General features: G+C 33.3%; 1 protein-coding gene across 1 annotated transcript in view; it reads right to left on the bottom strand.

The window, feature by feature from the left end:
* Positions 1-17,861, bottom strand: part of Fryl (FRY like transcription coactivator) — a 232,914-nt gene that overhangs the window by 87,735 nt on the left and 127,318 nt on the right. Inside the window, exons 9-16 of the mRNA XM_077803150.1 lie at positions 17,332-17,412; positions 14,728-14,896; positions 14,367-14,459; positions 11,882-11,980; positions 10,753-10,854; positions 4,154-4,257; positions 3,747-3,855; positions 1,961-2,047 (exon numbers count right to left, since the gene is read on the bottom strand). Coding sequence (XP_077659276.1) covers positions 1,961-2,047; positions 3,747-3,855; positions 4,154-4,257; positions 10,753-10,854; positions 11,882-11,980; positions 14,367-14,459; positions 14,728-14,896; positions 17,332-17,412 — 844 coding nt within the window. The remainder of the gene's footprint in view (positions 1-1,960; positions 2,048-3,746; positions 3,856-4,153; positions 4,258-10,752; positions 10,855-11,881; positions 11,981-14,366; positions 14,460-14,727; positions 14,897-17,331; positions 17,413-17,861) is intronic.

The raw sequence follows: 17,861 nt of genomic DNA, 5'->3' as shown, positions 1-17,861 counted from the left end.
GCCATTTCATCACTACCTGCATGTCAGACTCCTAAGCTTCCTCCTTCTATCATTATGTATTTTCTCCCAAAGAAAGTTCCCGTACTCACAGATTCAAATACCACCCATCCCAGACCACTAACAAATCCCATGCCTTTCCTCCAAACTCAGACCCTCAGACCTGTGTGATCTCTCTTCTCAGACATCCAAAAGATGCCCCAGATTGACTTAATATTTTCTCCAAACTTGATTGCTACTCGATATTCCATTTTTCAGTGAATAGCCTGCCAGCTCTGTCTGCATCCCTACCACTTCAGCCCAAGATGTAACTTGCTCCAACCTAACACCAATGCTCTCTACTGCATGCTGCAAGCCTCCTCCCAGTGACTGGGCTAGGTAGAGTTCACTGGAATACAGGAAGAAAACCAAACTATCATTTATACATTTTTTGTTGTCTAAATAAAATGAAAACATTAAGCTTCACTCATCATTAGACATGGCAGGGCAATGAAGCCCTCCCTTTACCTATCAGATGGTCAAGCTTCATTCAGTCGCAGGAGACCAGTAGAAGCAGCAGGAAGTTCTACAGTATAGCAAGTTAATTGCAGTTGCTTCACCTGTACCTTCTTTTTACATATTGCAATTTGTAATTTGAATAAGAGAGTTAAGGGATAATTTTATGTGATTTTTAACTAAACCAGCTTTCACAAGCTTAAAAAGATTCCTAAATAGGGAATACAGATCAAATGTAATCCTAATATAGTAAGCCTGAATGATAACAATACCCCTTAAAACAAACCAACAGAATTAAAACTTTTCCTAGTCCTAGTAAGAACTTTGGTGAGGAAAATATTTTTACTTTCAGAAATCAACTTCAATGGAGAGAATATTTTTTAAAATGAATGCTCAAGAAAAAAATCTTCTGTTCTTTGACTTTTGTTGCTGGAAGCCACGTTAAATATGTTATCTACAAAAAACACTCCTATCTACCCAATTTAAGTATTAGCTTATTTTTAAAACCTACAAGTAAAAAACTTGAATAACTTTCAAATCCACTTGTTACCACATAAACATATATCTTAGAATTCAATTATGAGGACCAGCATAGTACTTTAAAATAAATAAGAACAAAGATAACACCTATTTTGTCTTTTTTTTTAAAAAAGTATTTTTTTAGTTGTAGATGGACAAAATATCTTTACTTATTTATGTGGGGCTGAAGATTGAACCCAGTGTCTCACATGTGCAAGGCAAGTGCTCTACCACTGAGCTAAAGCCCCAGTACTACTTTGCCTTTTTATATTTTCAAATGTAGCTTTTTATATTTTCAAATGTCTTTAGGAAATTAGGTCATAAAATATTTTGAAACATAAAGACTCAAGCATAAAATCAGCAAAGGTAGGATATAATATTTACTACATATTATTACTATTTTTTATTGTAAGCTCCTCTGGGTAAAAGGATTCTTGTCTTTCTGTAACACCTGGAATAGTGCCTGGAATATTTTAGGTGCTCAAAAAATGCTGAATGGCTGATATTTATTAATAAGCACCTTAAATAGAAATCATTCAAAGTAAAAGAAACCTAAGTTCATGTCAGAACTTCTAGAAGCCAGATGAGCTACATATCTTGGAGAATTTAATCCCTCTGTTATTTCCTACAAGGCTTAACATGACCATTAAATCATTCGGCAGGGCTCAGAGAGGTGAAATAACTTGTTCTGAATCACGGTTGTAGTTATAAGTAGAACTAAGATTTAAACCTAAAAGTTTTGATACCAGAAACTTTGCTCAAAGGAAATAAGTAAATAGTACAGGAAGGTATATTATTACCATGTATTATTATATATGGTAGTAATTGTATATGGTATATAATTATTATATGTGGTATATATATTATATATGGTAGTAATTATATATGGCATATTATTATATATGGTATATAGAAATATACATTATTAGTATATTATATATATTCTTACCTCTGGATTAATGGTGAAAGTTTTAGTAGATTTTCCAACACTGAGAAGATCAAATATTATTTCTTTCATTGCAAAATCCAAACGTTCCTATTTAAAAAAAAAACAAAAAAAAACGTAACTTGCTAGTATATATTAAGTCCCATCTAAAAATTGTGCATATAATGGCAATGATACAGGTTTGTGCCTTAAAAAAATCCATACATTTAAACAGAAGAAAAATACATATGAATTAAGGTTAAAATATGACTTATTATTTATAATCTAAGTGAAAGAATTGGTAGAAGGATGACGAAAGGAAGTCCTAAGATGACAAGTGTACAGCAAGTCTTGAGGGCCACAAGTCAAGGGCGAAAGGGCTCTGGCAAGGAGCTCTCCAAGGGAAAAAAAGAGAAATCATCGGATTAACCAATGTTTGAGAGGAGTGTTACAGATCTACTGCTGTGCTGGGATGCGCACAATTCTAGAAACAAAGAAAAAGGCAACCTAATGACATTAGTTTTCTGAACATTAGCTCTAAGACACAATTTGTTTTATCAGTCTTTTTGATACTCTTATCTAATTATCATTACTTCTCTGCTCTAATAAATTGAAATGTATTTGTTTAAATAGTCCTTAATTTCTTCACTGTAAAAAAAAAAGATTTCATTATAGATCATCTAAACTGTCATAGCTTCAGTGCTAAGAGAACATAATAATTTGTTCTAGAATGAGCATCTTTCTAAATTGAGGTAGTAATCTTACCCGTTTCTCCAGGGCTGATGTCCCAAAAAAGAATATGGCAAAAACCTTTGATTAGCTCACTCAACACACATTTAATCCCTTTCTAATAACCTCCTTTAAGGCAGCAGCTAAAATTATATTTCAGAGAAAGCCTTACAAAAAAAGGCTTCAGTATGTGATGTAATCCTGCCAGGTGATGTACTAATGTGAGTCGGGGGTCATGAGGAAGAAAAAGTGCATGGGGGTGAAGAAGAGAGGAGGAATCAATTTTACCAGTGGGGATCAAGGCATGATACTCATCCTATATGGCAACTTCCTTTTTTTTTTTTGGTACTAGTGATTGAACCCAGAGATGCTTAACCACTGAGCCACATCCCCAGCCCACTTTATTCTTTATTTTGAGACAGGATCTCACTAAGTTGTTCATGGACCATCTTGCTATGTTGCTGAGGCTGGCTTTGAATTTGTGATCCCCCTACCTTAGCTTCCAGAGTCACTGGGATTACAGGCATGCATGATCTCACCCAGAGTGACTTCCTTATTTAACAGTTTTTTGATTCTGGTAGGGGGAGCAGCTTCTGATAGTCCAATTCTACAGCTTCCAGTCATTCAAATAAGAACTTGTTTGAATCCTGCTAGTGACTCTGTGAGCTATGTGTCTTCCTTAAAAGGTCCCTGTGGGTTTAACTAGCTACTGTGGATTCTGTATCTGTACCTGAGAACCTGGGTGAAGACAGATTATAAAAATAATTTTCAAAGAAATCTTTTAGGATACTCAGTGATAATTAGTGAATGGACTAACATATTAGACACTTATTAGACACTCTGCCTTTCCTAAATTGAAAATGCTTAAACTTGTGCATCTTTCTGTTGTTCTTAAAGTATTTAAACTAACGATTAAAACCTATTTTGTCAACCTCCCTCAAAAAAATTAACATATTTTTCTTTTACTATTTAATAAGCAATCTTACCTTTCACCATTCAACATTAACCCATGTTTTGATGGCAAGTTTTTAGATGTATAAAAAAATTTTTGAACTCCAATTTATGACAATAGATTACTCACCTGAGCAATGAACTGAATAATCTTCACAAATATGTTGAGAGGTGTGTCTCGAGGAACCACACTTCGGGAGCCTTTTGGAAAAAGTGCTGACACTATGCTCATGAGACGACTACAGGAAGAAAAGATTTCAACATAATGAAACCATGAAGTTAACAGCATATTAGCAAAAAGGTCTTCCTATTCTTTATGTCAAGAGAACTTCTATTCCTTCCTCCAAATATTTAACTAAAATTCTGTTAGCATGATTCTTTTTTAAACAAGATTTTCTTTTATTAATTCATTAATTTTGGTGCTGGGGATTAAACCAAGGGCCTTGTACATGCTAAGCATGTGTTGCTCTGCCACCAAGCAATGTCCCCCAGTCCCAACACTTTATCTTAAATATATTTTAAAACAAAGGTACTCACCTTTGAGTTACAGTGTTGCTTTCACATTTTATTCTAATTACATAAACCCACAACAATCTATACAAGGATTCCAGTGCAACTCGAGACATTTTAGGATCTTTATTCTGTTTAAAAACAAGACAGAATAAGAACACACTTATTAAAAACACTTGCAACAACTAAGATCATATCTCTGCCAACAACTAAAAGCCTCCAACTCCGGATACTAAACTCAATCTAAAAGATGTTTAAATATTTAGTAAGTGAAAGTAAAGATGGCTCAAAACTAACCATAAAAAAGGTGCTTCTAAGCCCTTCTTTATACTCTCAAAATAACATACCAAAATATAGAATTCTAGCAATATTTCTAGGACTCCAAAGTTATACACACAAATTACTTAATAGTTCATACTACAATAGTCCAATTCTACAGCTTCCAGTCATTCAAATAAGAACTTGTTTGACATGACAGGAAGATTATTCATATTTAGACTAATTCATTTGCAGCCCATTTGCATTTAAAGTTTAAAAAAACAAATGGTATTATAGTCATTTGCATATATGATATAATGTCAATTATTATTGAATGCATATTCTTATAAGAGAGACTATGTACCAGGGAGTTAAAAGCATGATTCTAAAATTAAAAACACCTGGAATCAAATCCAAATCCATCCTTGGGCACTGTTAAATCACTCTGTACCACAACTTCTTCATCTTTTAAATGGAGAAAATATTGCACCTATCTCATGGATTAAGAAAGTATCTATAAAGCACCAGGGACAGTACACAGTACCTGTTAGATGTTCACTAAGTGGTAGGTGTTACACCTCCAACTTTCATTTGGAAATCAGAACATTATTATTTAAATTATTATTATTGTTATTTGGAATCACAAAATTATTATTATTTCAGTCACAATTTGATCAGCAAACTGTTTCTTTCTAGGTGTTTTTAAAAGTACAATTCTTACATGACCACAGTCATGTAATGAAATTTAATTGTGAATTTAAAAAATGTAGCTAATCACCTCCTTCATTAAGAGAAACTCTTTAAACATCTGTTAATTATTTGTAGAATTCATTCATCAAGATACTGTACATTTACACTTTTATAATCTGGTTGTGGTATTTCTTATTGCTAAAGATTATTTTATATACATCAACTAACGAAGAGTTTTTAAAAATAACTTTAGCCATTCTGTTTGATTTTCTTGAGATATACTACAATAGATATCTATAATATATGATTAAAAGAAATGTGAAAAGATAACTGGGAGTATTTTCATAAAAGACTTACCTACTAGAAAACATAATTGCTTGTACATCTATATACATGAAGATTTGATAAAATTAGAAATGGAAATCAATTACTCATCTGGTCAAGAGTCTCAAATTAATCAACATTGATCTGCCAGATCAATAATGATCCCAAATTTCAAATACACTTCCTCAAGTAGTTTTCTACTTGTTAAAAATGTAACTGAAGTGGCATATAACATATGTATGCTACTAATAAACAACCAATATACCAATATAATGCTTTTTATAATAATGCTTTTAACAGAACACAACTTTTTTCTAGCATCTAAATCCCAGATATCAAATATCAAAATATGAGTTCAGCAAGGAGTTAAGTTAGGGAAAGATGAGTAGGCAGAGTATAGAAGATGTTTGGGGCAGTGAATAAACTGTGTTTAATACTATCATGGTGGATACATGTCAAAGCCCACAGAATGTACTAGACCAACATTAAACTCTAATGTAAAACTACCATCTTTGGGTGATAACATGCACTGGGGTAGGTTCATCAATGGTAACATCTGTACTACTCTGCTGAGGGATATTGAAAATGGGGGAGGGAATACAACTGTGGAAGAGGAAAAATATGGGAAATTTCTGTTCTTTCCTTTTGATCTTGCTGTGAACCTAAAACTTCTCTAAAAATATTTTTTTAAAAACTAGTTTAACTAGTTTTTATATATATGCCAAGTTAAACTTACATTAAATTATATTTCTAAAATGTCAAGGAAAATTATACATTAAAAATATTTGTCCTAATTAATGTAAATGAGAATTTAATAATGTGCTCATATAAAAGATTAAATATAAACATACTTCAACTATTTGAACTGATAAAATATCTGGTACAAAAAAATTGAGTTTCAGACTTTCCAAGATGGACTACAAAGTTAACACCATCACAATATGCAAAAAGCAAGATGATAAGTGATGAAAAAAAAAGCAATTATTAATGATTTTCAATTGCCACAATGCTGTTATATATGTTCAAATAAAAAAAGAATCCTAAATTGATCTGAACCTTACATGAGGAGATGAAATTTCCTAGTCACAATTTTGGTGTAACTTGAATAATCAGATTTTCACATAAATAAAAGCCAAATAACATTAGCATACAACAAAGTTTTGATAAGTCAGTTAAATATGACCTTTGTGGGAATCATTTAATGTTTCTTCCCTTTTTTCTACTCTGGACTTAAAAAAATAATTTGTTAAAAACTCAAACCCGGGATGGGGCTAGGGCTCAGTAGTAGAGTACTTGCCTAGCATGTGTGAGGCACTGGGTTCAATCCTCAGCATTACATAAAAATAAATAAAATAAAGGTATTGTGTCTTACAACTAAAAAATAAATTTTAAATTAATTAATTAATTAAATAGAGATACTGTGTCCATCTACAACTAAAAATATGTTTTAAGAAACCTCAAACCCATGTGATAAAAGTTTTTAAAAAATTCATTCATCAAGATCACATTTAAAATCTAAGCTACTATCTCCTTAATTGCAATGGAAAATGATCACCTAACACTTACTTTGATTTATAACAGTTATGTAATATGAATTAAACATTATTTTTAAGCAGTAAAGTTTGGTGCAGAATCAGCATTCAGTATCATTTCTTTCTCTTAAATCCACCTTCTTGGGGCTACATTAATCATAAACCTCTGAAGAATGCCCTGCTGTGGGCCACCCTTTCTTTAACATTAACAGAAGCAGGTTTGAACAAATACATTAGACATGCAATGCAACAATGGGTAAAGGAAAAACAAATGCCACACTTAAAGAAAATAAAGCAATATGTTACTTTGTAACATCAACACAACTCACCTGGAGTGTTTCTATTTGTTTTCTGATACTGTTGTTAGATGGCATCTAAATAAAGCAATGTGAGACAGCAAACATAAACATGAGATGCAGCACATGCATGTTAGATGAAAATAAGCACAAAACAAGACGGCTCTTCACCAAGGTCTCTATTTAGAAGAAATTTGAAACTTTCAAGATGGTGGCCAGATACTCTAAGGGGAAAAGAATCTACAATTTGGGCATCATGGGATATATACCTACAACACTCAAACTAACAGCAAACAATTAAAATTTTAACTGCCTAATTTTTACTCTAAAAACACTACTCGTGAGTTCAAACAACTTCAATTTTTTCTTAAAGAAAATAAGTATCGATTATTTTTAACTGTGATCTACTCCTATTATTCCTCTATCTCCCTTAATAATTCTTCAAAAACTTGAAAATCACTTTTCACTTAAGCACCTAAACTGATAAAATAGATATAGAAAGCTACCAAATACTCTTTGGGACATAAATAAGAAATATAACTCTTTAGGGAAAATTAAATAATACTCTTTTGCATGTTATTTCTGGGAATACAGGAATCAAGCCCATTTTTCATGGTCACCAGCTAAAAAAAATTGGTATAGTAATATCTTAAAAGTGCCTTGAAAATTCACCATATTTATTTTTATGATTCTAGAGATAATGCCTTTTTAAAATCCCAGAATTATAGCCAAAAGATTTTCTTAAAATATTCAATACAGCAACATTCCTCATAGTACATTTGCAGATAATATGGTGGACCAGAGACAGCAGAAATTATATAACGATAGGCAAATCTGGATGCAAAGCTCTATCATTTACTAGCTTCCTAAACATGGGTTACATATATTCTATTCGGTGAAAATTAAATGAGATAATGAATCTAGCATCCAGTAAACATTAACAAAAATTAGTCCTAATAAATGAGTCTAATCAGTGAAAAACTGTTGTAGATGTTTTTTAAATTAAGAGATTATTTGAATCAAATAAAATAATTGATCACCTTTATCAATTTAGGTAAGGCCTTCATTCTGGATCAATTTTTCCAATATAGAAACAAAATAAATTATAACTGTTATAACTGACAACTACCATAATTTTTCCTTGAATGCTTGAAACTTCTTACTTCAACTATGCAAACAGCCACATTACTGAAAACTTAATAGACAGAAGCCAAGTCATAAAATTTCTGCTGAATAGAGCCTTAATGTAAGCTAAGGGTTAATGGCCAAGACAATTATATTCCAAATATTCATGCTAAGTGGCTCTTATCTCCTTTAGTCTGGCAGATTGCTATCATGCCATTAATGAAAATGGACAATATGCCAGAAATATTTAACAGGAGATAAGGATTCAAAGAAAACAGAGCAATTTAAATGAAAGCCTTAAGACAAAAAAAAAAAAAAAAAAAAAAAGTTAAGGTACCGAGAAAGTATTGCAAATATGTTAGGTGGAAATGTGTATATATATTAAAAAAAAATTCCAACAGCAACAGAAAAGTATGAATTGTCATGAAACAAAGCAACCTTCCAGAAACACTTAAATGCATGTCTTAAAAATATTTTTTTTTAAGTATGAAAACTTATACTACCCAGAAAATGATCCATTACCTTTAGTACCTATATCTGTAGGAATTATCAAAATAAGGACAGAAACAAATATGATGCAATTAATTAAATAAAATGTCTTTCCTTGTTGCAATACATAAAGAGTTAAATCAGCTTCACTGATTCGGTTCTGATAATTTTCGCAAGCAAAGAAGGTATATCAATTCTTATCCAAATATGAATAATAGCAAAATACATCTAGAAGGAGACAAAAGTATTTTTCAAAGACATATATTTAGTATGCCTTACTAAGAAATCAAAGCAGTTTTGAAAATGATACATAAAATTATGAAATCAATATACAGGATTACACCCAGTGAATCTTTCCAGAAGTATGAAAACAGCAGTCCTAGTTCTCACAATACCAACATGAGTTGTCTGGCCAGAGAGAGGTCATTTAATCTACCTATGCCTCACTTTCACTATTAAAGATTTTTAGTCTCAAGTCAAACTTAGAGGAATAACAAGAAAGGAAATGTCATGTCTGCAAAGCTTTTCAGCAAATATTCACAGTCTTATCTGTCTATGAAAGAAGTATCCACACTGAGCATTCACATAACATAAGGTGAGTATTCCCTCCTCTGTGTCAGATATTAACTATATTCCTAGCCAAAGAAGAAAAGAGAGTCCTGCTAGCAGAGTAGGAAAGAAGAAAGTCCTATCTCTTACAGATATTGTCAACACTAAGGGAGACTGAACCTGGATACGTCAAATAGTGTTGGCAGCAAGTATTCCTTCATTCAAATCACAATTATTTTAGGAGCTTTTACATTCACGTGGATCCAATAGCCCACTTAAAATGTGACCAGTTATACTTAAATTAAATGCACTTTTTGTGATATTTTATTATCAAAGCTCTTTTCATATTATTCAGACTTGAGCCAACATTTCTGAAATTTTCTCAAAACAGAAGAAAAGCCAGGTGCATTGAAGTACACCTGTAATCCCAATGATTCAGGAGGCTGAGGCAGGAGGAGTGCATGTTTGAGTTCAGCCTCAGCAACTTAGCAATGCCCTAAATTACTTGATAAGACCCTGTCTAAAAAATAAAATATGTCCGGGCACAGTGGCACATGTCTATAATCCCAGCGGCTCGGGAGGCTGAGACAGGAGGATCTCGAGTTCAAAACCAGTCCGAGCAATGGTGAAGGCACTAAGCAACTCGGTGAGACCCTGTCTCTAATAAAATACAAAATAGAGCTGGGGATGTGGCTCAGTGGTCCAGTGCCCAAGTGCCCCTGAGTTTAATCTCCAGTACAAAAATAAATAAATAATTAAAGGGCTGGGGATGTAGCTCGGTGGATAAAGCACCTCTGGGTTCAATTCCCAGTACCAAATAAATAAGTGAACAAACAAAAGACAAAATAAATATATGGAAGGTTTTATGATATTAAGTAACACTTGCATAATTTTCCCCCCAGTAGTAGTGATCAAACCCATGGATATTCAACTACTGAGTTACATTCCCATCCCTTTCTGTTTTTAATTTTGAAACAGGGTCCGGCTAGGTTGAATTGTGATTACAGGTGTGCATCATCTCATCTGGCATCTTGTAATTCTTAAGAAATTTATTTATTAACCAATATTGCTAGATCTAATATAGTATAAATGATGACCCACGAAAATACACAGTTTTGTCTTAAGTCAAACTACATTTTCCATCAAAAGTTCATGCACTTCTATATGTGATTCCCTAAAGGAGAACTAAATGTGGCAAAGTATTATTCAAATGCACCAACAAAAAATGAAGGTTTTGTCTATCTACAACTAAAAAAACATTTTTTTAGAAAAGGAAGTTTTGTTATATACTGTTCAATGTATTTGTGGAAATGAATACATCTTATTCTGTAATTCACAGGTGAGAAATGTAATTACATCTTACCTTTAAATGTGACAAACAGTTCTGTAGGAAAATATGCCAGTTATTTAAAAAAAACTGTTTCTGACTGACACATAAAAGGCAGGTAATTAGTGGATATAAAGCCTATAGGAGATAGGAAAAGAGAAAATTAACATTTTTCGTGAAAAAAATTATGACTTATGATTATTTCATTTATTCTTATGAACAAACAAGGAAACTAAAATAACTTACTATGTGGTTTTCCCATTTGTAATAATATAATTTCATAGAACAATGTCACAAAGAATGATAAAGGATACATTTTCTGTAAGAACAATTTTTTTGTGTGTTGAAAGTTTTTATTAGTACATTATAGTTATACATAATAGTGGAAAGAAAACATTTTGAACTACCATCTCCCACAGTTAGAACATGCTCATGTTTCTCCTTGGACCCTTTTGTCCATTGTCCAATATGGTGGTTATGAACACAGGTCCTAGGATCAAAGGAGAGACTGGCATTCAAGTTCTGGCTTTCTATTTGCCAAGCCTATGGCTACATTAAGCACTAAACATGTAAAGTAGGAGATGATAATCACAAATGTCCTACACTGCCATGAGGCTCTAAGAAAGACAATGCAAGGGACTTAGCTCAAGGCCTGGCACAATCAATGCTTATTATTGCTAGATCTCTAGTTTAGATAGTCAAGTATTTGCCCAGTTTTCAAACTTTCTCCAAGCTATAGAAAAGTAACATGGAATGAAGGATTAAATGGAAAAAATGCTTTCAATCTCAGAATAGAAGCGATATTGTTAGAGAATGTCTCCTTTAAAAAAAAATCAAACACTTTGGAATACATGTATTATAATGCAAAGTAAAGGAATTTATGGTTAAATATAGGACTATATTTGATCTCTCCCATAATATGAAATTTATAAGACCTGTCAAGATATGTAAATTCCTAAGAGGAAGTCTGAATAACCTATCAGAGGCAGAGATAATAGCATAAATTAAGAATAGAAAATACATATGTAAAAACTCTCCCTAGTGTTGTACTTCAGGAATTTTACAATTTCAGATTTTAGAATTCTCCTTAATCTTTCCTGAATTCATAAATCAACTGCTAGAACTCCCAATTAAACATGTAAAGCTTTACAATATTTCTAAATACCAAAGAATGCTTCTTTCTGGAGCTCAGTTCAAAAGTAGTCTGATAAAGCATCTCCACGAAATTTTTCAAACAGGGGACATTCACTTCATTTTTAACAGCCTAGGTAGAGAGGTAATGCAAACAGAAAAGAAAATGGTTACAAACATTAAACTACACGAAGATTATAAGAACTTTCTGTAAAGTCTGAAAGTAGTTAATAATTCACCGAGATCTGTACTGAGGTATTATAATGTGCCAGATGACCAAGTGTTCAGTAAATAAGATAAACCTGGGCTCTGCCCTGTGCCAACAAGCGGAGAATACAGACAAGCAAACAGGTGGTGAGCATGTGGGCTAAAAGGCCCTGGGAGAGGGGAGGCACTGGAGCGCTCAAAGGGGCCCCACCAGACTAACTCCACAGGGAAGCAGCCTCTATGCTGAGGCCAGAGTCTTACCTGCCACATTACATCAGCCTCCGATGTGACCTTTCTGGCCTCAGCTCCCCCTGCTCTGCCCCTGTGCACTAGGATCAGCTGCACTAGCTTCCAGGTGTCCCTGGAACTCCTCAAAGTGTGATCTTGCCTCAGGACGCCCACACTTGTTCCTTCTGTCTGAGATGTTCTTCCCCCAGATACAGGGAGTCTTTCTTCCTCATTCCTTTAGTTTTGGCTCAACCATCACCATCTCTTTCAAGGTTGGTAGGCTTTCCTAATCATGCTCCTTAAAATTTCAACTCCCCTGTGCCGGTGGCAATCTTCCCCCTGAAGTCCCACGCGCCTTACAGTACTTCATAGACCTTGCCATAGTCTGCATACTACATGTTTTAGATCCTCGTTTACTTTCTGTTTCCTATGCTGGGACTAAGCTCCATAATAGGAGAGAACCTTTCCTATCTTGTTCTTTGTTGTGTTCCCTGGATATAGAGGAGGTTCTGACACCCATAAAAAACTCAATATATATGCATGAATAAACAGAGGCCAGCTAGGCAGAGGATCTAGCAGAATTTACTAGACAGGCAAATGTTCTAGGCAGGAGAAACTGTCAAAGGTGCCTGGTATTATGGACTTAATCATATCTCCACAAAATTCCTATGTTGAAGCCCATACCTCACATACTTCAGAATGTGCCCTTATTTGGAAAAAGGTCATTGCAGATCTCATTAACTAAATTAGGATTAGAGTGGCCCCAATCCAACATGACTACAGAGTCCTTTAAAAAGGGGAACAAAAGGACAAGCCCACAAGAAAAAGAATCATGTAAAAACGAAAGCAGAGATAGGGTATTTCCCCTACAAGCCAAGGAACACCAATGACATTCAGCAAACCACAAGAAGCTGGGCAAGGGACTCAGGACAAATTCTTCCTTGAAGCCCTCAAAAGGAACCAAGCTGAGGACACTCTCAGATCTCAGACTTCTAGCCTCCATTGCTACAAAACAACTGTTGGGTAGCTTTGTTGTTATGCTACCTAGTCTGTGGTATGTAATTGTGGCAGCACTAGTGAACTGATAAACCTGGCATATGGCATAAAAGAATCAGGCAGCACAGGGAGAGCGGACCACTGTCCAGAGTTTTTCTTCCTACAACCTGCGCCTTTTGGTGAATTCACCTTAAAAACTAAAACTCAATCTCACTTAGATTCCTGGAAAAAATAAGGATTCTCAGACAAAGGGGGATGTGCAAACAACAATTTGGATTGGATAAGTAGAAAAAACATCTATGGAAACAACAACAACAAAAAAGGAAGTATATTTACTAATGACGATAGAGGAAAACTGACATGGCTTCATAAACAGTAGCCATTTTCTTTTTAATAAATGGGTCTAATGTATCTAAAACTGGGGTGAGAGGGTGAGGGGACTGACTCAAACCATTGTAAACCTCTAAACAAACCTTCAGGACTTGTTATTCCCCACTTTTAAAAAAAGAAACTTTAAATATTTAAGTAAATAGTCAAGATAGAAAAAAAAATCATGCCAACCACTCTGCCCTTAATATTTTTACTTCTTAACTTTTCTTACAATTCTCTGTTTACCCTTTCTAAGCATGGCTCCAATGTAGTACATAAATAGTGCAAACCATTTCACCTAAACATACAGGTCACAAGTCAGTGAACTTGTGTTAAAAAAAAAAAAATTAAGCCAAAACATTTAGTTTCTCAACATGAAAATGTTTCTTCATTTAAAAAAAAAAAATCTTAAGTAGAATAAAATCTGAATAAAAGAGAGTAATTAAGTCCCCTTTCAGTCAAAATAGAATAAGGGGGCTGAATTCACTTTATCATCTTAAACAACCAAAAAATAAAAATAACACATGCAAAAGGATAAGCAAAACAGGGACACCAATCAACAAAACAAAATAACACCTAAGGAACTACAAACAAATGAGAGGAACCCTCTGGTGGCCCCAGCTCACTACCTTGCAAGAGTCTGCAGGGAGGAAATGAAGTATAGAGTTTGTATGGTTCTCACATGACATATGAAAGATATAAGATATAAAATTACTTACAGCAGCTACAGGGATAAGAATCTCCACAAATAAACCAGCAAGTGCATGTTTTATATCTTTGTCTTTTACTTCTAAGAAATACTGAGCACATTCCTTGAAGGGAAAAAAAGGTATACTTAGATTAGCAAAAGAGGCTAACAAATTTGTAATATCACAATAATCTTGTGAAACTCCTATTTTACCAAGAAACTAAGGTCAAAAAAAGAAACTTCATCCACACTTGTGAGAATTTAGCACTTGGAATAAGATGTAATGGTGCATTAATTAATGTACATTTTGCTTCTTCTGGAGAGTCATGAAGAACAAGAAGGACCAATGTCAGGCTAATTCTTATTACTACCACTAAGAAGGTATATCATACCTGCATAAACTGAAATGATGCTTCAAAATCTTCTACAGGATACATTTTCACCCGGAAAAATTTCATTCCCATTATTAAGCTGATGACACTTTGTACCACATGTGGGCTTTGTTCCTTCTGTCGCAGTTCTTTCAATTCTGTCACAAACTTCTTCCTGACTGCCTGAAACCTTTAATATACATGGAGACATAATTTGATGTGAATTATAACACTAATATTCCACATGGTATTTAAGGGTGAAATCCAAAGGTGTGTTGCCCAAATACCACCTCCTTTCTCTGCCCTTATCAAAAGCACAGGAGGAAAAAGAAACAGTTACATTATAGTTGCTGTTGGTTTATTTTAAAACTAGGGAGTTCCTGGGGGATGGCATGATTTCTTTATTCTTATGATGTCATCATCTCTATATAAGTAGGGAATTATCTCCAATTTTTAAGGCTCTTTTTTAGGTTTATGATGAGAGATACACAGCTTGCAGACTGGGCACTATAAATTTATTTAAAAAGATAAACCAACCAATTTTAAAGTATTAATTATCATTTAAAATTATTATCTCACTACACCAGAGAAAACCTGAAGAGGAGACAGAGGACACTGGTTGCCCAATGTGAGTAAGCTACAAAATCAAAAGATTTTTAAAATGTGAGCATAATCCTGGATTCAAATCACAATTGTTAAAACTAGTAACTATTTCTTTAAAAAGACACTAGCAGTTTATGAATAATATTTAATCATCCCACTCTATATATTATGAATTGGCTAAAGATTTTACTGTTAATATTACTCAGTTTCTGACAGATAAAATGAATTCAAATAAGTCATGCTTTCTAAATGGTCACTGACAACAGTGAGGGAAAAAAGAAAATTACAGATTAATAAAATATGGTCATGTTAGGAAGTATAACATTAACTTTGATTTGAACCTGGGAGACTATCATTTTACATGAAAATACTCTTTAGCATTAAGAAATCCTTTATGAAATGGATAAAATTGTTCCATCAAAATAATATTAGAACCTATTTTTTTAACCAATTAAAAAAAAAACATTAATCACTACAATCCAAGAAAACTGGGACAAAATTGAAATATATGCCCAGTGTGTGTTTTTTTTTTTTTTTTTCCCTCCCTTTCCTACTCCTGCTTCACCCACCAGCTGGGAGCCCGAGCCCAATGAGGATATGTCCACATTTTTGTCGTACGCTCACTACATGCCCAAGTTGTCACTTAAATGTGGCTCTGAAGTGGTGATTCTCTTATATTAGCCTAGTGAGGCTGATATCATTTATAATTTTACTGGTCATTTAGACTTATTATTCTACAATGTAGTATTCTTCTTGATCCAAACTTGCTAATGTATTGCTTGGAACTTCTTTTCTATATTCCTGATATAGAAATTCATCTTTGATTTTTAAAAAATCATGAATTACTATGCCATAAGGAGCAATATATAACATTGCTCCTACCTGTGATTTTGTGTACATATTCCTGAATTAGGGATTCATTACTAATTAAATGCAAATGAGATATTAAGGTGTTATTATCTATGTTTTAAATCATTTAAAATATTCAAACTACATTCTAAGTTCTAAAGCATGGATTATATAAGGGTCCTTAGTATATTTTACAATGTAAAAAGTATATTAATAAAATATGACTTAAAAAATTAAAAAACAGAAAAAAGTATTACTTAAAATTAAGATGCTAACTATTAAACTATGCTAGTAATTAACTATTCCCACATTAAAATAATTGTGCTTGCCTTCTTGGAATTTAGAAAGATAGTTATTTGGTGATTTTAGGGCCAACGAGTCTATCAAAAGCATTCAAGAAAATATGAATCAATACTTTCTTAGGAATTTCTTTTAGCAGCAAAAAGAAATCCAAAACCTTCCAGAAATTCAGAGTAACCACAAGGTGCTAAGATACTTTACTGCTTACTAAAATGAGGTTTCATTATAACTCCATGAGTGTAACTGCTACTGAATTGAATAATGCTTTCAAATGGTACAATCCTAACCTTTTATCCTTTTCAGGGGATATATTTTCTACTTAACCAAGACTCTACCAATTGTTTTTCTTTTTGGGGTGCTGAGGGTTGAATCCAGGGCCTTATGCATGCTAAGCAAGCACTATACTACAGACCTCCATACCCAGCCCCTCAGCTCAGTATTAAAACAAATAAGATGATTAAAATATATTGTATTGTGATCTCAGAAATAAAGACACTCACTGGAAAATAATAAAAGTAATTATTAGCTCTGTAAAGTTCTAAAACAAAGATTTCAAAAAATACTTCTCATGAAATTATTAAAAATATGGAATAAGGCAAATGTCCTGACTACTCTTGGCAATTTTTGACTTGCTTGATTCAGACATTTGTGGAAACCCCCAAATAAAGTAAAACAAGTAGTGGAATTGAAGAAATGGTGCTACTCAAAGGAGCTTCTAGGGAACAGAGAAGAGTAATAAAAGGTGGAGAGGGCTTCGTGATAATTCAATGGCAAAATTGATGGGTCTTTAACTATCAGAGTTTGTTGTATCAGTTAGGAATGAAACATTCTGAAGTACAAAGTAAATCAAAATCAATGATTTATAAAACTTACTTTGACTGGGCAAGAACCCCTATCACCTCTGCATATAAATCTGCAATGATATGCACATTCCCAGTGTTGGTTCCTGAATATCTAAAATAGCAATAAAACAAACAATATTTCATTAAATGTTTAAAATAATTTCTCTTAATAAATTTAAAAATTCCTAATCAGAGTATTATATTTTTTGAATACTCATTCGTATTATGATAGTACACAAATTTTCTTTTTTTCTTAATTATTGGTTGTTCAAAACATTAGTTTTGACATATCATATTTCATACATTTGATTCAAGTGGGTTATGAACTCCCGTTTTTACCCAGTATACAGATTGCAGAATCACATCGGTTACACATCCACTGTTTTACATATTGCCTTACTAGTGTCTGTTGTATTCTGTTGCCTTTCCTATTTCTTGTTTAGGTCTTAAATGGCCAAGAAATCTAACCTTCCATTTCTTATAAATATAATCTAGAGTGTTAAGAATTATTTTTACAAAATCTTTTCTATAAGCCTATTATGTCGATTCAAAAGAAATGGG

This window comes from Urocitellus parryii, chromosome 10 (assembly GCF_045843805.1).
Source record: "Urocitellus parryii isolate mUroPar1 chromosome 10, mUroPar1.hap1, whole genome shotgun sequence".
Lineage (NCBI taxonomy): Eukaryota > Metazoa > Chordata > Mammalia > Rodentia > Sciuridae > Urocitellus > Urocitellus parryii.
Note: the sequence above shows the minus strand (reverse complement) of the source record. Positions and strands in the feature narration are given on the sequence as shown.